This window comes from Eucalyptus grandis, chromosome 8 (assembly GCF_016545825.1).
Source record: "Eucalyptus grandis isolate ANBG69807.140 chromosome 8, ASM1654582v1, whole genome shotgun sequence".
NCBI classification, from domain to species: Eukaryota; Viridiplantae; Streptophyta; class Magnoliopsida; order Myrtales; family Myrtaceae; genus Eucalyptus; species Eucalyptus grandis.
In genome coordinates, this window is record NC_052619.1 from 54,337,430 (window position 1) to 54,359,246 (window position 21,817).

At 38.5% G+C, this 21,817-nt stretch overlaps 1 protein-coding gene across 1 annotated transcript; it reads right to left on the reverse strand.

The window, feature by feature from the left end:
• Positions 1-11,565: 11,565 nt before the first annotated feature.
• Positions 11,566-12,541, reverse strand: LOC104438051 (auxin-binding protein ABP19a). The gene has a single exon (XM_010051128.3). The coding sequence runs from the start codon at positions 12,495-12,497 to the stop codon at positions 11,862-11,864; it is 636 nt and encodes a 211-aa protein (XP_010049430.1). The 5' UTR covers positions 12,498-12,541; the 3' UTR covers positions 11,566-11,861.
• Between the last annotated feature and the right edge of the window lie 9,276 nt (positions 12,542-21,817).

A 21,817-nucleotide genomic window follows, 5' to 3' on the forward strand; every position in this document is an offset into this window, starting at 1 on the left:
AATTAGAAAAATTGAAGAGTATGAATGAATTGGTATACTTACAATAGGTTTAGGACTAATTGGACAATTTATGATTGATTGGACAATCTTCCATAATTTGTATATATGTAGAACACCAATTTGGATGTCTGATTGGAGAAAGTTTTCTTTGATCAAAGATTAGGAAAAAACAGTTTCAAAGAAATTAATGAATACGGATGTACATTTTTTGTATGAAATGGACACTCTCTCTCTAGATTTTTAAACGATATACTTTTAAAAAAAAAGTGTAAATAACAAAATAAATGTCCTCATTTGATTCACCAATTTTACCAATTCAAGCATCCATAAGATACATCAAGTACTTTTAAGCCTCATTTAAACAATTAATGCAGATTTAGGACCCTCAAGAACATATTTTTGTCATGTGAGACTCCTTATCATTACTTTCTTGGTTAAGAAAATGATAGTCCGTCTATCCAACAATAAGGTCATGGGTGTAAAATGTCCCTCGAACGCACTCATTTAATGGTGCATTGATTTTGAACCTATATACTAAATCATGATTAAAAATGAAAGTTTGACTGTATGATATCAAATCAGCTTCACCATCGGTCACGGCCTTCATCCCTAGTTCTTGATTGAACTGGCTGGCTAACATAAATGTACCTTGATGAGCATTTCTTACAACTTGGCTTCTTCATCGTCTGTACTAGTTTCTTCAACAGATGGCATGACTCGCCCCATATCAGCCTCGAATTTGTTGAGCTGTTTGATCACCATGAGTCCTAGATTGAGTGGATCAGAATCCATGGCATCGACATAATTGGACACAGGCGAAAATCCTAACTGAACTCGATCACCGCCAATAGTTGCAACTACCGTTCAAATGATCTCCATCGAGAATCTGCACCAATTTTCAACTAAACCACCGTATTCATTCGTTCTATCGTTGACTGCATCTTTCAGGAATTGATAAATGAGATAGCCACGTGCTGCATAGAGGTCGATCCCATCGAAACCCAACGTTTGTCCAACTATAATGTTAGAAGAACACTGTAGGACCGACTCTTAAAATGTTGGGACAATCATTGCCATTCACTCGATCTGCGTAGGTCAGGCCCACGCAAAAAATTTCCATGGATGGACTAGGCAATGCCTAATAGGTATAGGGTCACATAAGGTCGTTTGAGAGTTAAGTAGATCTATAAAAATGATCATGACAATGCGTCCAGTGCATGTCGTCTTTAGGGTACCTAACATTAATATAGCTGTTAATTGTAATCTTACATCACTTCATTATGTGATTGTAATAAGCCTTATACATAAATAGTCTCAATGGAATCAGCAGGTTTATTGAGCGATATAATCAATCGTGAGCATGAGACAGAATTCTCTTTTCGCTTTTAAATGCACCAAGTACGTAAATTTTCACTTACATTGTCAGGTCACTATCTTGTAACCGTTTGACTCTGTTCAATACAATTTTTATTTGAATCCTCATTCAGTGCACGTGAACGGCAAAATTACGTAAGTGGAAAATTTTTCAATGTCAAGTCTTATCAAAATTAAAATGGAAAACAGCTTAGGATAGTGAATTAAGACACGAAATCTTGTAGCCTGACCTGCTCGTATGGAGCTGATTGCTGCCTGACGAAACTGCTCGACAACCTTCGGAATTTCAGATGCTTCCAAAGGCTCGACGCTTGGAGAAATTTTCCTGGGTTCTATCAAGCATGAATACTTTCCAATTCTCCAATATGGACCGGTTGGTTGACGAAATTGGCGCACCCTCACCTGGCTGCTATACTAATGAACTAGAAATAAATTATGATTAAGCAATAACATAACTCTATTTCACGAGATAACAACATAGTAAAATGGATCAATCGAGATCACTCATGGAAGTGAGTGGAAAGAATTATCTATCATGATGCCTTGACATGGAAATGCACCTTCAATGGCAAGGTCTCGCTAATGCAATTACAGAGGATGGAACCTCAAATGCAAAAGATAAAGCAAATACGCTAATTTTTATTCGTCGTCATTTACATGAGAGCCTGCAGACTCAATATTTATCCATTCGAGACCCTCAGATCTTGTGGATGAGGTTGAAGGATAGGTATGATCATACCAAGACTGTTATCCTCCCTCAAGCACAATATGACTAGCAAAATCTCAGATTGCAATATTTTAAATCAGTGTCTGACTATAACTTCATTTTATTTGATATTGTTTCTTGGCTTGAGTTACGCGGTATCAAACTCGCTGATGCGAAATTATTAGAGAAAATTTTCTCCACCTTTCATGCTTCGAATATTGTATTGCAACAGCAATACCAGTAACGTCAATTTGTCACATACTCTGAATTAATTCTTATGTTTCTTACTGCTGAGTAAACTAATGAATTACTGCTAAAAAATCATGATCTTAGACTTGCTAGCTCTAAAGCATTGCCTGAAGCACATGCTAACTTTGAAAAAAATATTGGTCATTTTAAGGGCTATAAGCGCAGGTAAGAACATAATTCTAGAAGGGATGGCAGGAAATTTAACCGCCCTAGGAAATCTAACTTAGGCCCAAATCATGACAGAGAAAATAAGCCTAAGAAGGTGATTAATGAAAGTATTTGTCATTGCTGTGGCATGACTGGACATTGATCACATACTTGTCATACGCCAAAACACTTTGTTAACCTATACCGGACATCTATAAAAAAATACGGGTAAGCTTGGTGCATCTCATGCCATTAAAATCAATCTTACAGCCATAAGCACTGTTGAGGCCAACAATATCTCCGTTGGTGGGACTCCTCTTGCTCCTGATGTTGCAAATGCATCCTTTGATGTCTTTGATTTCTTTGAGGACCTCCGATTACTTTAATGAAACATCAGATTGGTGGATGATAATTTGAACTTCAAATTCTATGGTTTTAATAATTTCTTTTTTAGTTGCTTTGCTTTAAGTGCATTACTTTTTATTGTTATTTAAGATGGTTATGAAATGTTTATGAACCTTATATAATATTTATTTTGAAATTTTATTTGACTCTATAACTAATATGCAAATTTATAATACTTGACACCTGAAGTTGTCAATATAAATGTAAATGGAAAATACCGAGAAAAATGAATATGTTTGTTTGCTTGATAGTGCAACAGCACATACTATATTTCGTAGTAGACATTTTTCTCAAGTATGACATTGCGTAAGACACAAATCCATACACTATCAGGTCCTATTCCAATTATTGATGGTTTTGGTAACGCCACAATTGTTTTGCCAAATGGCACCATCTTGCATATTGAGGATGCATTTCTAAGCATTAAATAAAAAATAAATATATTCAGATTCAAAGATATACGCCGTAATTGGTACCATATTGAGATTATTTATGAGCAAGATAAGGAATATATTGGCATTTCCTCTTATAAGATGAGCTTGAAGACCATCCATGAGAAGCTAGAAGTTTCTTCTATGGGTTTGTATTGTGTCATGATTAAGGCTATTGAAACCTACGCCACCACATCCCCGGAGATTGGTAAATCCTGATCAGTTTGGACTATGGCACGATCGCCTTGGTCTCCCTGGCGCTTCAATGATGCGTAGAATAATTCAGAATACAAAAGGACATCCTTTAAAGGATACAAATGTATTATTGTCCAAAGATTATATTTGTGAGGTTTGTTCACAAGAAAAGTTCATTATCAAACCTTCTATAACAAAGGTTAATCTTGAATCCCCTTCATTCTTGCAAATAATTCAGGGTGATATTTGTAGATCAATACAACCACCAAATGGACCATTTCGATATTTTTATGATACTAGTGGACGCATCCTGTAGATGATCTCATATTTGCCTATTATCTACGTGCAATGTCACATTTGCACGTTTACTTGCACATATTATAAAACTCCGGGCACAATTCCCTGATTATCCAATTAAGAGCATAATAATGGATAACGCTGGTGAATTTACATCAAAGAGTTTTGATACCTATTGTGCTTCACTCGGAATCAAAGTTAAGCACCCAGTTGCATATGTTCATACCCAAAATGAATTGGCAGAATCCTTGATTAAACCATGTCTAAATAATTACCCACACTCTATTATTGAGAATGAATCTCAACAATACGGCATGGGGTTATACAATTTTGCATGCGGCAGCTTTAATAAAATTATGCCCCACTGCTAGTCTTTTACAATCTCCCATTCAAATGGTTATTGATTATGAACAAGATATTTCACATTTACACACCTTTGGTTGTGCAATACAGGTGCCTGTAGCACCGCCAAAAAGAACAAAAATGGGTCCCCAACGCCATTTGGGCATTTATATTGGATTTAATTCACTGTCTATCATTAGGTTCTTGGAACCAACTACCAGTGATCTTTTTACTACCAAATTTGCAGATTGTCATTTCGATGAGACTATGTTTCCATCAATTGGGATACCTACAACTCCCATGACTGCAAAACAAAAATCAGTTAAGGTTTTCTCCTGAAATGAGAAAAATTTATCTCAATTAGACCAAATGACTCCTTAATGTGAAAACAAGGTGCATCGCATAATCCATTTACATGCCATGGCCAATAGACTTCCTAACACATTTAATGATGCTACTAAAGTAACGGAGTCTCATATTCCAGCTGCAAATGCTTCAGCTAGGATAATTGTTCTTGAAGGATAGGTTAAATGAGTTTGGCGTTGTGCTTGCTCCGAAAGAGCTTATTGCCCCTAAAGATGCGCAAACCTATGAAAGGAACACCAATCCCGAGAATATTGATAATACCATTACATATTGTAATGAAATTTGGGATCGAAATGAAATCATCATTAATGATGCTTTTGCATTTTCAGTTGCTCATAAAATTATGGATGATGATTGTGAGCTGCAATCTATTATCGAATGTCGTCAAAGGCAAGATTGGCCTAAGTGGGAGGAAGCAATTAAGGCTAAATTAGCATCCCCAGCTAAACGAGAGGTTTTTGGACCCGTAACTTATATCCCCGATAATGTAAAGCCCGTTGGATATAAATAGGTATTTGTCCAAAAACGAAATGAGAAAAATGAGGTTGTCAAGTATAAAGTCCGACTCGTTGCCCAATGATTATTTGAGAGACTTGTGATTGATTATAATAAGATATATTCACCTGTGATGGATATAATTACATTTCATTTTCTTATTAGCCTAGTAATCTCTGAAAGCTTGGGAATGCGTCTAATGGACGTTGTGACGGTATATTTATATGGCTTATTAGACTCTGATATTTATATGAGAATTTTCGAGGGATTCAAAATGCCTGAAGCATGCACTCCCTGTAATTTATTCTCAATAAAATTGCAAAGATCCTTGTATAAGTTAAAGTAATCTGGTCGCATGTGGTATTGATGCCTAAGTGAGTACCTTATTAAGGAATGAGTACCTTATTAAGGAAAGGTACAAGAGTGATCAAATCTGTCCATGCGTGTTTATTAAGAAATCAGAAACCGAATTTGCTATTATAGCAGTTTGTATCAACAATATAAATTTAATTGGAACTCAAGAAGAGTTAGCTACAACTGCTGAGTATTTGAAAAATGGAGTTTGAAGTTAAAGATTTGGGTAAAACCAAAATTTATCTTGGTCTAGAGCTTGAGCATAAAGCAAATGGAATAATCGTTCATCAATCAGCATATGTTGAAAGATTGCTTCAACGCTTCAACATGGACAAAGCTCACCCATTGAGCACCCCTATGGTTATAAGGTCTCTAGATCTCCAAAAGGACCCATTTCGTCCTAAAGAATCTGATGAAGAGATATTTGGTCCTGAAGTACCATATCTTAATGCAATTGGGGCTTTGATGTACTTGACACAATGTACGAAACTAGATATCGCTTTTGTAGTAAATTTATTGTCATGTTTTAGTTCTGAACCAACTCAGAGACATTGGAATTGAGTTAAACATATTTTTTGTTATCTCCGAGGAACCATAGATTTGAGATTATATTATTCCAAGGATTCCACTAACTTTGGTTTAGTTGGATATGTTGATGTTGGATATAGATTTGATCCATATAAGGCTCACTCTCAAACTGGGTATTTATTTTGTTATAACGGCACTGCTATTTCTTGGCGTTCTACGAAGCAATCGCTAGTAGCTACATCTTCTAACTACTCTGAGATTATTTTTTTTTATATGAAACTGGAAGTGAGTGCGTTTGGTTAAGATCCGTTATAACGTATATTCATAATTCTTGTTGTTTAATATTGGTTACAAATTCTTCAATTATAATTTATGAAGATAATGTTGCTCGTGTTGCACAAGTTAGGGGAAGATATATCAAAGATGATAGGACTAAGCATATCTGGCCGGAATTTTTCCATACTCATGAACTCCAAGAAAGTCGACAAATTGATGTTAAACAGATTCGATCCATAAATATTCTTGCAAATCTTTTTACCAAATCATTGCCAATGTCAACTTTTGATAAATTAGTATATGGCATTGGTATGCGGCGATTTCACAAGATGCAGGATTGACTAGCCCTAGTAGTGGTTATATGGCTCAATTGAGGGGAATTATGAACTATGCATTGCACTCTTTTTCCTTTATGTTCGGTTTTTTCCCATAGGGTTTTTCCAGTTTAAAGTTTTTAACGAGACAATTAATGCATCCATAAAAGGGAGAGATAATAAAATTTGTGCTCTGCACTCTTTTTCCCTTTTGTTTAGTTTTTGTCCCCTTGGTTTTTCCAGATTAAGGTTTTTAATGAGTCAATATCATTCGATGCACATTCATGATGAATACAATGAATATTCAAGGGGGAGTGTTATGAAATACATGAATGAATATTTATTATAATCATCTTATCTAATGTAATTATTATGATACATTTGTATCATACATTATAAGTACATCTCCTGTACAATGAATGTTTATCTCCCTATCCAATACATGTATTATTCGATATATTGATATTAATGATAAGTACATCATTGTTTTCTTATAAATAGGAGCTTAGTTTTTGTCATAGATATACTATGATACATTGGAAATAAAATTATCTCATTTGGCTTTCTCTACTATCTTTGGTGTTTACTTGCTTTCTCTTCCCAATCTCTTTATTCTCTCTATTATATATTTGCAACTCAATATTTTACAACAATGTTCCATATATACATAAACAATTCAATAGCATCTACATATACATATTTAATTTCCTTGAGCATTTATTTCTTGCAAATTGATAGAAATTATTCTCAAAATATGCAAAATAAATTAAAGATGTTGAATTAGATATTTTCTCAAATTAGAAATCTGCTAGTATTAGAAGTTGCAAAATTGAATATCAAAAGTAAAGAAATGGATAAAGCTTGCACATGAGCGTATTGTATGAGTCAACCTTACACGAGTTTTGCCCACTTATATATAAATATATATAGACAAATTAATGGATACTAAATTCACATCGAAAGTTTCATGCAAGTATAATTTCTTTGAAGTAGCTCATCTCCCGCCGAAACTTCGTGAGCACCTAGGTTTATTGTAAGCTTTCCTGTAAGAAATCATTCGCCCAAAAGGGCTGTTCGTCTAGAATGAACATAGCCACATCTTGGTGTTATATTAAAAAAAAAATGGTCCATTTACGTGCGTGGAGTTACAAGAAATAATCAACATTAGCAGGAGGGTTGAAGCCTGGAATTTGGATCTAGTGGGGTGTATAAAATAAACCAAACTCTCTATATGTAATTAACTGACCGGATTTGCACGAAAATAAAAAAGTCTGACGACGAAATTACAAAAGCTCCTCAAGTCAAAACCCAAGCATCTAAACTGAACAAAACTTACACTTAACAAGATTCTACCGTGCATCTGCCTCTTTACTCTCAGTCTGAAATGGCCTCAGGGACGCCCCAGTAATATCTGCAAACAATTATGAAAGATCACTATAAAGCAATAGAGATTTGATAATAGAATGTTATTATCAAAAGGAACTACGGCGTGTGTAAACACACGTGGAGACTAGAAGATGAAAAAGATTGGGTTTGGGGAAAGCGAGACATGATCAAAGGAAGAATCGAGCTGGAAAAAATCAGATTCAGATAAGTAAGTTGCTTATCATCACGACTTGTAATCAGACATCATCTTTTCTTTTTTACTTTGATAAGTAAGATTTTATTCAGCGAAAAACACATAAGTAGGGAGCAATCCTGTTACAAGATAAAATACACAAGCTGAGGCACTAGGAAGCACAAGGAACTCTATCAATAAGATAAAGTTGAAGAACAGAGTGTCAGTATCCTGCTTATGTCCTTACCAGGCAAAGAGATGAGTATCCTGCTTTCTGGAACAGCTGAACTTTGATACTTGTACAAATTGTCCAAGTTCTGAGCACAACGTGGGCTATTCTAAATGTTTGGAAAGAGAGAATAAGTAGCATTGTTACGATCATAACATAGGTAGCTCGCAGGAATTGATCTACTTATACTAACGAATGCTCCTGATCAAAGGTAAGAGAAAAACACGCGCATGATAATGGACATAGAAAATGGTAGTTGATTCGTTAAGAAGTCTGCCAGAGGAAATGCGAGAACCCCTAGACGAAACTGTAATATTGATGGGGGAGCCAAAGAGAGAGAAAAGAAGGGTGGAGGAGGGAGAGCGGAGGGGTTTCTTTAGAGAGACATCCGAAAAGCCCGAGAGAGTGAGCGGAGGGGGTGAAGGTAGAGGAAGAGCACCGAGAGGGCGGAGGTCGGAGAGGAGATCTCAGAGAGAGAGCCCCATCTCGGCCAAGCCACAGAGACCCAGGCCGTGTTGCAGCCGACAGTCATTGCTGGCACGACACCGCCGCCAGTTGCTTCGCCGATCTGCCAGCGATCCTACTCGTTGCGCCACCACGACCAAGAATACTAGGCCAGCCGCCGTCGCTCGCCGTGGCTGTCTCCGTTGGGGTTCGCGGTGGGTAGAGGTGGCAAAATGGGTCATAGACCCATATATGACCCATTTAAATCATAAATAGGTCATATATGGGTCACTTGTTTTTTTAAGAAGTTAGTTAAATAGGTTTAACAACTAAAGACTTAAGATATGTGGATCTTAAGTAGGTCTTAAATGGGTCTTAAATAGGTTAGATTTAGAACCCATTTTTACCCAAAACCTAACAATCTCTCTTCTCTCTTTAACTTTACAATATATATATATATATATATATATATATATTTATAAAAACCAATATTATAATTATTTTTTTCTTTCTTTTTTTATTTTTCTTTCTTCTTCCTCTAGTTGTCGACACAGCGATGGCCGACGACTCGGCAAGGCGAGCCTTGAGCTCGCCGGATCTGGCGAGACTCAAACTCGCCGGTGTTGGGCGAGGCTCCAACCTCGCCAGATCGGCATGGGGCGAGCTCGAGCACACCCGACACCGGCGAGGCTCGAGTTTGCCAAATCGGCAAGGTGGAGGCCTCGCCAATGTCCGGCAAGGCTCGACCCTCGTCGGATCTGGGGAGGCTCGAGCCTCGCAAGATCCGGCAAGGGGTGAGCTCGAGCTTGCCCGATGTTGGTGAGCCTCAAGCTCGCCGAATCTAGCAAGGCGGAGGCCTCGCCGAGCGTCCAATGAGGCTTGAGCTCACCGCGTCGGCGAGGGCGAGCTCAAGGCTCACCTATGGCCAACCGCCGGCCGTTGTTATGGCGACAGCCATCCAAAGAAGAAGAAGAACAAAAAAAAAAAGAAAAAAGAAAATTATATTTAAAAATATAATTTTTTAAAAAAATAATTAAATTTGATTATTTAAAATAATTATTTTAAAAATTATAAAAATTCTCCATTAAATTTGTGTTACATAAAACTATTTTAGGAATACCATTTTATATATATAAGAAATAAGCTTTCTTAAGTTTAGTTAAATGGGTAAAGTATAAATCGGGTCGGGTATAGGTCAAAAATTTACATTAGGCATAAATGGGTCATAAATGAGTTAATGAGTCGATTTGGGTTGAACCATTAATGACCCAACCCGACCCACCCGTTTGACACCTCTAGTGGTAGGGGAGCAAAAGAGGCTACGGGTGGGTCGGGCGATCGTATTCGGGTAGGGTTTCATTTGTCCGGGCCGGTTGGGTCTGGGTTTGCATGGGCTTGCAAGGTTGTGGGCCTGTCTTTTCTTTCAAGTGAAATTTGGGCCTAAGAAGAATTAATTCGAAACGGGCTCTTGACAGAGCCCAGTCCGGCCAAACTCAAGCCCGAGATAGGACTCCTCCGTCCGCTTCGTCTAGCCTCTGAGCGTGCGATGGATGACCGCCATATCTCTGGGGGAGAGTGCTCGATGTCTATTCTGTCGGATGAAGCTCAGGGGATAATTGATTTTGAAGCTTAAATGGGTTGCGCATAACATATCTAAGTCATAATCCCTAATTTTGTTAATTAATTTTTATGGGTGAAATTCTAGTGTCAAGCAATTCAATTGATAAAATCGGAAAGCTTAGGTTTGAATTGGCATAATAAATTTAGGACTGACTTGATAATTGCCCTGAAAAACTTATTTCAATATTTCTTTTTAATCAGTAATAATTCATTATAAAATTAAAATTTAGATATTTGCTAAAATTAGACATTAGTTTAGATTATAGGTTTGCTAACTAACGTCAAAAGCAAAGTGCACCACGTGAGTCATCATCGTGTGAGTTTGACCCACTTTTATGTCCATTGACAGATAGAGATTGAAATGCTAGCATCATTTCCTTGAATTACGTCATCTCACCCCGGAACTTCATGAGCACCTAAGTTCATTGTAAGCTTTCCAACAAGATATCATTTGGCCGACACCCTTGTTGGTCTCAAATCACATAGCCACTTTTTCGAGGAAAACACTTGATCAAATAAATGCCCAAGGACCTAAATAAAAAAATACTTACACCTAACAATAGTGAGTCGAGCTTTCCGGCGGCATTAGAGTTGTAGGAATCCAAAAATGGATTTAAAAGATAATTGTTTCGAAATTTTATGAAGTAATGGATAAACAACTAATCAAATGCCACACCTCAACACTTTTAAGGCAGAACGAGTACTGTAGAAGAAAAAAAAACTCTTAGATGCCCTCAGTGCATGTTAGCTCATCTCACATGTACCATTGGATGAAGTGGGCCCATGTAGAACCCACTAATCTAATAGTTGCGTGAGCTAGGTTCACATGATCCGGACACATACATTACTGGCTTATTGTGCAAATGATCGCGACAAGATTCTAGTGTATTTAGAAAAAAAATGGAACAAGTCCAAAGCTAGGCTCTAAAACAGAATCTGCATCCATAATTAAGTCATGTGTAGAAAAGTCCACATCAATCAATTGGTCCACTTGGCCTTGGACAATACTAAATGAACATATTGAAAGTGTTGGCATGACACGCCATTACTAAATAATGCTTTGATCGGCATGATGTGAGCTGTCATTATATGAATGCAACACCGAATGTTAGTTTATCCCTCTATAGATAGGATCCAAATTCTATTATAATCTCATCTATAATAGGTGGATGATATTACTGCATTACTTGATTTATCAAGCATATTTTTCCATATGAACGTTAGCTCTCAAGGAATTGACAAAGCAACATACTTTTATTCATCTACTCAAAATTCGATAAGAAAGGGAGGCGTTTTGCTCCATAGTCCGAACAGAACAACAAGTCAGAAAGCACTAAAAATCAAATCTCCACTCCAACGACTCACTTCAACACACTAGCAAACCAAATACAACCTCACAAGAAAAATCCATGGAAAGCCATTGACGACAAGCATATAAGCCGAATTATTATTTCCTTTCATTTTTTTGAAGAGGCTTGAAAAGGCGGTGATTCTTAATGGATGGATTCTCGACGAAAATGAAATTAGCCACTTAGCCAGTGCCACCAAGAACGCCCTTGAGCTTCTTGACCTGAGCATCATCAAGGAAAGTGGTGGCCTCCACCAACTCAGAAGGAAAATTATTAGCGAACAGAGCAAAGTCCACGATTTGAAGCCCAGGGCTCGGACTGCTGAAGCTGACTATGGCAAGTGCTGGACCTTTACCAGAATTCAATTGGAAGTGCAATAGCCCCTGAGGGAAAATCATGCTATCCCCTTTGTTGAGGGTCTTCAAGTAGACAGTGTTCGCTGATGATGAGATGAACCCGGCACAAATCGTCCCTTGGAGGACAAGGAGGACCTCCGAGCCACCTGGGTGCGTGTGCAATGGAATGACCCCACCGGGGGCTATGTCCAGGCGGGCCAAGGAGATGCCGAGCCCATTCAGGCCAGGGAACTGGTTTACAAATGCCGTGGTCACCGCAGCCTTGATGAGGTTCGAGGTGTTCCCAGCCACGCCGAGGCCTGAGAAGACAAAGTCATTCACGGTGACTGCTGAGACCTTCTTGCAGGAGTAGCCCGCGGGGCCCTCGGGGGCCGAGAGGTCTGCAACGCAGAAGTCCTGGACCGCCGCGTGGGAGGCGGAGAGAAGGAAGGAGAACAGAATTAAGGTTTGGAGTATTGACATCTTTATGCCAACTCTTTAATTTCTTGGGAGAAGGATTTCCTTTCGAATGTGTGTTTGAGGGATTCTCAGGGGTATATATAGAGCGGCATATTGTGGGATGTTCTGAGGCATTGGTGATTGGCCGAGAGGATAAGAGACCCCATGCAGGGTTTCACGTGCATGGCAATGCACGACAGGGGTACCTTGGAAGCAGACAGATTGCGATTCGTGACACCTGTCGAAGGGTAATCTCTTCACAGAAAAGAACAAGGAGGTTCTTTTAGTTTGGAAATAGAGGACCATGAGAAAATATCTTAAGATTTTTTCGGGCTTCGTAAAAGAATATTCGTCTCTTTAAAGGATATGAACTCCAAATACATTTCCAACGAACTCAATAAGAAGTTCAAAACTTGCAATTTTTGCTAGAAGTACCGTATTATCTTAAAAGTGGCACATGATGACATAAAAGTGGCACATGATGACCAATCTATATTAGATTATTTATACGGGTATCTTATATTAGAATTTTTATTTTTTGCATCTCTTTGGTTAGAATTTTACTCAACTAAAATCGAGAACTACACCACCAATAAACCATTTAGCACAAGAATATTGTACTTGTCAATCAATTAAAACTTGGATTAACACAAATAAAACACCTCTCTCTCGTTATGGATTTTGTGCTTGTTTAACTTACAAGCAGGTTATATTTAGACATGTAATTCAGTAATCAAATACAATTTAGATGAAGTTCCCAGCTATTAGAGATTGAAGAAAACACGACTCTTACAACTTTTGGTAACTATAGGAACTATATAATTTCTGGGACAAATAAACCACATTGCTCATCACAAAGGGGTGAATTTCGCTCTACATTATTGGAGTACTTCTAACTTTCTTTTAAGAAAGTTTATTTAAATGGAAAAAAGAAGAAGAGCAATTTGAATTATATGAAGTTATAGAGGGAGCGTCCGAAAATAATAATCTTAAGAGAATCAACAAGGTGGTCCCCGAGCACATGGGAGGAGAGAAATGACAGCATAAGAGGACATACAAGACAGCTAAAAGTGTAGCTCCTGCAGACTGCAAAGTCTTGGTTTCCGCTGTCCGATCTTTGGCCATGAATTTGAGTGGACATCGCGAATTCCCTATCTTTTAGGGTTTCTCGGATTTCAGGGAGCAACGTAAAAGAAAAGGTTTTCCCTAATTTCACGCATGACATTTGTCAAGATTGTCTCATTTGACTTTTTTAGGGGATTTGATGCTTCGATGTTTGTCATTTGGTATCTTTCTCACAGATAAATTGACCTATTTAATCACAACTGTGTGATAAAACCATAATTCCATGGAGAGATGTGGCAATAATTCTCACATTAATGTAATGTACATGAGGTGTATAAAACTTTAATTGGGACTACTTGTCTATCTAATGTAACACTATATTGCAGAAAATTTCCCTATTATACGTACTATAAACATATAATTAATGGAAAATACAACAATCATCAATCAATCCTACGATTTACCAAGTGTATGTTTGAGTAAAGATAATTAATTGGGACTTTCTTTTGATCAGCCCTAGTGGCCGAACGCATGCGATCGAGCTACATTAGACTCAATTGGTGATCGTGCTCAGCTTATCCAAGTGTATGTTTGAGTAAAGATTAGATTTAGCTATCTCAATTCACAGCCTAATTCAAGTTGTCGTGAGTACGCCGAATGAGTAACCCCTAGTGTAAGCACAATACCCTCTCCTTCCCAGCTTGTCCTTGCAAAATTATGCTTCCTTTGTGCGCTAAGCTCAACCCGAGGGGATCGAATCGACCATCACTAGAAAAAAAGTTAGAAGATGCAGCCAAAATGCATTAAAAATGGTCCACTCCTTCTACCAGTCCAGCAGTGAACAGACTAAAGGCCATTTTATATGGCAGTCAAGATATTTCCAAAGATCACTGAAAGAGAAACTTCATATGTCCTACAGCTTGTCTATTGGCCACGTACTTTTATTGTATACTGAGGACTGAAGTGTGAACTGATAACGGCATTGTTAACATTTTCTTTCTAAAGCCCATTCCAATTCCTGTTCCTCCACTCTTTCAAAGGTCAGTTGAAGATATTTGCCGGCAATCACGCGGAGAATTGCCACCCAATAGAGGTCACGCCCGTTGGGCCGTAAATTGCCACCCAATAGAGGTCGCGCCCGTTGGGCCGTAAATTGCCACTCGATAGGGGTCACACCTAATAAGGCCGTAACCTACCACCTATTAAAGGTCGGGCCCATTAAGCCGTAATTTGCCACCTAAAGATAGGTCGTGTCCTATGGACCGTAATTTGTAGCCAAGAAATTTGGTAAACTATGCTCGTTGAGCCATGAGTAAGATTTGAGACTGAATAAGTGAGACAACCGGGAAATGATCAAATTGACATGTAATAGACTAAGTCGATTGATCGAGGTATCGATCCGTGTGATGTGATTGGGTGCCTATTTGAACTGTGCTAATGTGCAGGTGAAATATGAGGCCAATGTAAGCCCTTGTCTCATGATGTGCTTAGGCAGTCATAGTGTATTGGTTTACTAATCGGGTTTTAAGGAGTAGAACTCGCTAAGACGTTGTCTCAATTTCAAGCTCGTAGATGACAGCACCTTTACCTCCTCCCATGTGTTCTGGAATGCCGAACGAAATCACCGAAGAGAGGTTCCATGCACCAATGCCTAGGCACACTGAAGGCCTGGAGTATGTATTGGTGAAGTCCATCATCTGGGTGGATGTGAGTAGAACCAAAAGGGTGCCCTATAAGTACCGAGCATGGTATCGCTATTATAGCGATGGGCGAAGAGTGGGCCTAATACCGAAGTTTGAGGTGCCTGTGTATGCTTTAGAAGTAGTGTATAGGGATGGCATTATAGAACCTAGAGGTGGAGAAGTGATCGATCCAATGATTCCCGCCCTTGATGGCCTAGGATCATCTGAGTATCTCATGGTAGGTTCCAGTGGGATCGTGGAAGGAGGAAGGGTCGTTGAGTAGGAGGAGAATCCAGATGAAGAATGAGTGGAGGACTGAAGCCCCACTCTTGTTTTGCAAACTACGAGTTGTGATCGGATGTATAGTAGATCAAACTTGTGAATAGTATTGTATTATATACTATGTGGTTTGCTGTGTATAAAAGTTTTGTTGTGGTTTTTCAGTTGTGAAAAATATAGCCATACTTTTCTATTCCATTGTTTTATTGTTTTGGGATTTTTTTTCTATATGCTTTCGCATGCGCATATTAAATGAATGGATTGGTGATGCGGCTTGAAACGTCGCTATTAATTGACCAGGTGAGGGATGGGCATGCGTTCGAAGATTGGGGCGTGACAGACGCCTAGCTACCTAAGGGATCATGAAACATAATGTAATAACCCATTAAATTTACTAAGCTTTTCTTCGGTTACCAACTAGTTTTTTACAAAGTTATTTAAGTGCTCAGTTATTCTAATTTAAAATTTTTTCTATTGAGTTAACAGCCCATTAAATTTATCAACTTTTTTTTAGAAATCACGGATTTATATTTCGATAGATACTAACATTTCTCTAACTAAATTATTAACTTTTGCAATACCGACTCTTACTTGAGTTAGTCATCAATGTTTGTTTAGCTTTTTTCTTAATTACCAACTTCTCTTGTCTATGACAAAAGCAAAACTGATCTTATTTTTAACAATTACTATTTAAATTTATCAATTACCATATGAAGGTGTTGACTTTTATTTAAGTGATTTACCAAATTTTCTCCAATTGAGTTACTATCTTTTGCTTTACCAACTTTGGTTTATTCTTAAATTTACCTGTCAATTTTTTGCACTTCATTCTCTCTAGCCTCCACACACACCCCAGTAAAATAGAATTTTATACGCTGCAAAATGTTCATACGTTACCGCACCAAAGTTTGATTTCCACTTTAATGACATGAACTGCAATAGTCAAATTTTCCCTATTGAAGGCAATAAATTGAGAAAATATTTTGACCCACCAGCTCGAACGAAGTCCATAGCAACCTTTCGAAATTGCTCGACAACCTGCGATGCTTCGAATGTGTCCGTAGCTCAAGCTTTTGACGATATGTCGTTGGTCCCGCCAGGCATGAGATTTTTCCACTTCTCCAATTTGAACTAGTTGGTGGATGAGATTGATGTACCTTTACCGGGTCGATAGACTAAACCAGAATTAAAAAATAAAATGTCAATTGGTGATACCTTTGCACTAGCTGAGTTCACTCTCATACGAAGAAAAGCTAAGGAATTGCAAGCCCAAAAGAGCTTGAGTCCATATGATAAGTTATATGGAGAAAGAAGGTTTCTTACTATCTGAGATTTGAGAATCAGTCTGATTTATATCAAGCTAGCATTGGAGGTCAATTTGTAATCCGATTGAGCTGAAATTTTGTAAATGTTTTGTGGCACACTCTTCTCAAATTTGAACGGTTTGATTTTCGTTTGAACCTCCCTATACAAAGTATTTCATGGATTAATCAAAATTTGCATTTTTAATCAAATTTATCCTTGATCTCTTGTGAAATTTATGCATTTTGCCAAGAATGATGTTCCTGAGGTCTTTGTTGCTATGTACCTCTAGTATTTATTAGAAAAGAACTTTGTTCACCCGATTTTGTTGATAGTGAAGATTTTTGGTTGGACTTCGGTTCTATGACTTTTAATATCCTCACTCTAAGGTTTTCCATGTAAAAAATCACCTTGTGTTTGCGTGCTTGATATTTATTTTGTTATACCATATCAGATCCTATTAGATTTACACAATAGAGGAGATTATTCTATTCCGTTACGTTAATATGATATTGTTCGGATTGTTACCATTTTCCATTGCTTTAGAGTATAATCATCAACAAAATATCAAGCCCGTAGAATTCAATTGAACCAGCGACTTCATTGAACTGGACAAAGCAACAAATAAATAAAGCCAAAAACAGATATAGCATCTAAGATAAGTAAGCCTCTCCAGACCATACAAACGCACGACGAGCTGGTGCAAAAGGTTTGGTTAGAATATGGAACATTCCTCCTAGGATTCCATTTTCATCAGAATAGAATTCAAAATTGTGGCAGCTGCTATTCGGTAAGCATGAACACGATTATACTTTGAGCAATTGTCATGCTATAACTCACGTGCTTTCTCAAATGTTAGAAGGAAAAAAGAAAATGAGAGATTGATTTTACATGTTTAGTTTCTCCCTATATGTCAATTTATTGCCCTTCAATCATTTTTTTTATTTATTATGAAAACATAAACCACAAATAAAACGTTTATAGGTGCGTTTAGACTCAAACAAATTAAAGTTAAATAGAGGGGAAAATGAAATCTTATATATTTTTTTCTAATTAGAAAATAGGAATTTTGTTACCAGTGTGCAATTTAGGTCTCACATTTACGTGCTGGACACTTGGAAGAATATGGTTTTAAAATTCAAATACACATGTCGCTCATCAAACTATGAATATATAACTATCTTTTTACACTAGCGGTGGACCTAATAAGAATTATAAAGAAAAAAATTATCATCTAATTCCTAACTACTAGAGCAATAGATTCATCTTATTCTTCTTAGCGGTCCTTTTTTGTCCATTTGAGTACCTTTTACAAAGGTAGGGGCCGCGGCAAGGTTTTCGGGCCCAACATATCGGGGAAAATATCATCCTCACTTTGATTCTTTTGAAAATTTCAGGACAAAATTTCACCTCATAAAGTATATAATTTCTTGTGCTTTTCCCCTTCAACTTTTTTAAATTCATTTTTTAATTTTTACCTCATAAAATATCTTCCTAACTTTCGGCAGAAGATGGAGCCACCCTCGATTTGAACTGCATCCACCACTTTCTTCCGTGCTTCCACTTGTTCCTCGGTATAACAAACATGCCCATGGGAAAACCTATGTTCATTTATCATGAACTCTATAATAAGTTTAAGGAAAGTAACATTTTCAAAAGAGCGAAAAAAGAAAAAGAAAGGAAAAGATAAAGAAAAACATGCTGTTAAGTCTACAAAGTGAGACTGGGTCCAAGGACGATGGGCTTATATTCTGACCAAAGATTCATCTTGAATGATAACATGAAATCTAAAGCTAAACAGATGTTTCCTGTAGTTTTGGAGATGGTACATTATGCAACTCTCTCCCATAAATGAAACTCGATTGAATTATCAACACAATTATGAAATTACCCGGCCCCGGTCTCGGAAACCACAGTGCCTTCAGTGATGAGAAGGCAGAGTCATCCTCTGCCCATACCACTCCACCATAGCCGGTTGCGGAGTGCCATTTAAGGCTCTGCGTCTTGTCATCGGCGCAAGCACCACCCTGCACCACCGCAGCAAAAGAGTTGTCACTCAGCTAACGACACCAGTATGGCATGACTGCATGGTTCATCCCAACGATCGCTATTACTTCATTTATGTTTACAGTTTTAGCTATTATGTCTATAAGTCAGATGTACCAAAAAAGTAGTAACGCGATGGCTTCTCTACAGTGTCACCGAGCAAGCCAAATTGAATCTCGAGAAGGGAATTTGCACACAATTAGGATAAATTGATTCGATATTCTAAAGAATTTTATTAGATACATACTTAGAGATTGGTTTATTAAAAGTGGATTTACAAAATGGCATGATATGGTCTTGTTGGACGCTTGAATAGAACCTGCTTACGTATTATCCATTTATTCGCGTTCGAATTTTGAAGCATAATTCCAGTCAAGAATTCAAAGTAGATTTAAGCCTAAACCTTTGCGAGAAATTTTAATGTAATCCTTTAGATTAATTTCGCTGGAAATGGCTAACATGGCAATTCAGTTATCGTCGGTTGTCCTACGTGACACATTAACATGTCAGAGATTTCTAGCAAAAATTAACCGAAATGACTATATTAGAATTTCTTGAAAATATTTTGAACTAGGGAGAATTACCAAAAAAGTCCTAAACCTATTGCAATTGTGCCAATTCAGTCATTAACTTTTTTTTTTTGGCCAATTTAGTCCTAAACCTTTTACAATTATGCCAATTCAATCCATCCGGTCAAAATTGGTTGGCCAACATTGACGTGGACGCCGACTGTCCGGCGAACGCTGATGTGGCATTTAAAAAAATTGAATTTTTTAATATTTTTTCGAATTTTTTAATATTTTTCGAATCTTTTTATTATTTTTTTTTTCTTTTTTTCCCATCATCTTCTTTGCCTCGGCCGGCCGGCGCGGCCAAAGGCGAGGGCCGGCGAGCTCGGCCTCGCCGGCCACCGGCGAGGGTGAGGGTCGGCCTCGCCGGTGGCCGGCGAGGCAACCTCACCCGCTGTCCACAATGTGGCGGCGATTGGAAGCCGCGAGCTCGCTCACACTTTGGAGGCGCAATCGCAAGGCGCGAATTGAGGTGAAGAGAAAACGGTGCCGAGCGAGCGGCAAGGCAACCTCCTCAACTGGAGAATCTTCGGGTGAGTATCCCTCTCTCTCTCTCTCTCTCTCTCTCTCTCTCTCTCTCTCTCTCTCTCTCTCTCTCTCGTCGATGTGATTGAGCGGCGGCAATGTAGCAGACGGCGACGGGACACGTGGGGTGGTTGCAGTAAGCGCGGAGTACGCTTAGCCAATGGTGACCGAGACGTGGCGGCCGATAGGGTTTTAGGGGAAGACAACGGCGACGACGTGTCGGGTGACAGCTTGTCACTTGTTCGTAGCGAGGGTACGGCACGACGGCGTTGCTGGTCGGCGAGATGGCGTCAGCTGCTGCGACGGCGATAGCCAACAGGGATTTGTCTCCGGGACAGCATCGGGGCTACGTTGAAGCAGATGCTGGCGGGCAACAGCGACACGGCGGAGATCTGGTGCAGCGATGGCGTCGGGGGGTTCGGGCAGTGTTGACGGCACCTCCTTCCTGCTCGGATTTGGCCCCCTTCTCTAGTTTCTCTTCCTCTCTCCGGCCCCTCTTCGCAGATCTGGAACTCCCTTGCCCAGAACTCCTCCCCTCCGACCAGATCTGAGATCTTCGCCTCGCCCTCACCAATGGCCGGCGAGGCTGACCTCGCCAGATCTGGCGGGGTCTCGCCCCCGCCAGTGGCCGGCCAGGTTGACTTCGCCAGCCCTCGCCTTCGGCCGACGGGGATGAGCCTCGCCATTGGCCAGCGCCGGCTGGCCAGGAGGCGAAGAAGATGATAGGAAAAGAAAAAGAAATAAAAGAAATAAAAAAAATCAATTTTAAAAAAATCCACTTTTTAAAAAAATTATAATTTTTTTAAATGCCACATCGGCATTCGCAGGACAACCGGTGTCCATATCGGCGGCTTTGCCAATTTTAGCCGGATGAACTGAATTGACACAATTGTAAAGGTTTATGAATAAATTGGCTAAAAAAAAAAAGTTTTGGACTGAATTGGCACAATTGCAATAGGTTTAGGACTTTTTGGTAATTCTCCCCTTTGAACTAAATTAACAAAATTGAAGAGTATGAATGAATTGGTATACTTACAATAGGTTTAGGACCGATTAAACAATTTTCCATAATTGTATATATATATATCTGATTGGAGAAAGTTTTCTCTGATCAATGATAAGGAAAAAAACAATTTCAAAGAAATTAATGAATACAGATGTACATTCTTTGTATGGAATGCACATTCTCTCTCTAGATTTTTAGACGATATACTATTTTTTTAAGTGTAAATAACAAAATAAATGTCCTCATTTGATTCAACAATTTTCACCAATTCAAGCACCCATAAGATACACCGAGTACTTTTACCCCTCATTTAAACGATTAATGCAGATTTAGGACCCTCAAGAACATACTTTTGTCATGTGAGACTCCTTATCATTATTTTATTGGTTAAGAAAAGGATAGTTCGTTTATCCAACAACAAGGTCATGAGTGTAAAACATCTCTCGAATGCACTCATTTAATGGTGCATTAATATTGAACCTATATACTAACTCATGACTAGAAATGAAAGTTTGACTGTATGATATCAAATCTGCATCACCATCGGTCACGGCCTTCATCCCTAGTCCTTGAGTGAACTCGCTGGCTAACATAAATGTACCTTGATGAGCATTTCTTACAATTTGGCTTCTTCATCTTCTTTACTAGTCTGTTCAAGAGATGGCATGACTTGCGGTTGAGTTACATGGAGATAAGCGAGTTTTAATCCCATTTCAGCCTCTAATGTGTTGAGTTGTTTGATCACCATGAGTCCTAGATTGAGTGGATCAGAATCCATGGCATCGACATAATTGGACACAGGTGAAAATCCTAACTGAAATCGATCACCGCCAATAGTTGCAACTACTGCTCAAATGATCTCCATCGAGA

Bases quoted from the DNA above. Each gene is read 5' to 3' on its own strand.
- LOC104438051 (XM_010051128.3), bottom strand. From the start codon at position 12,497: ATGTCAATACTCCAAACCTTAATTCTGTTCTCCTTCCTTCTCTCCGCC.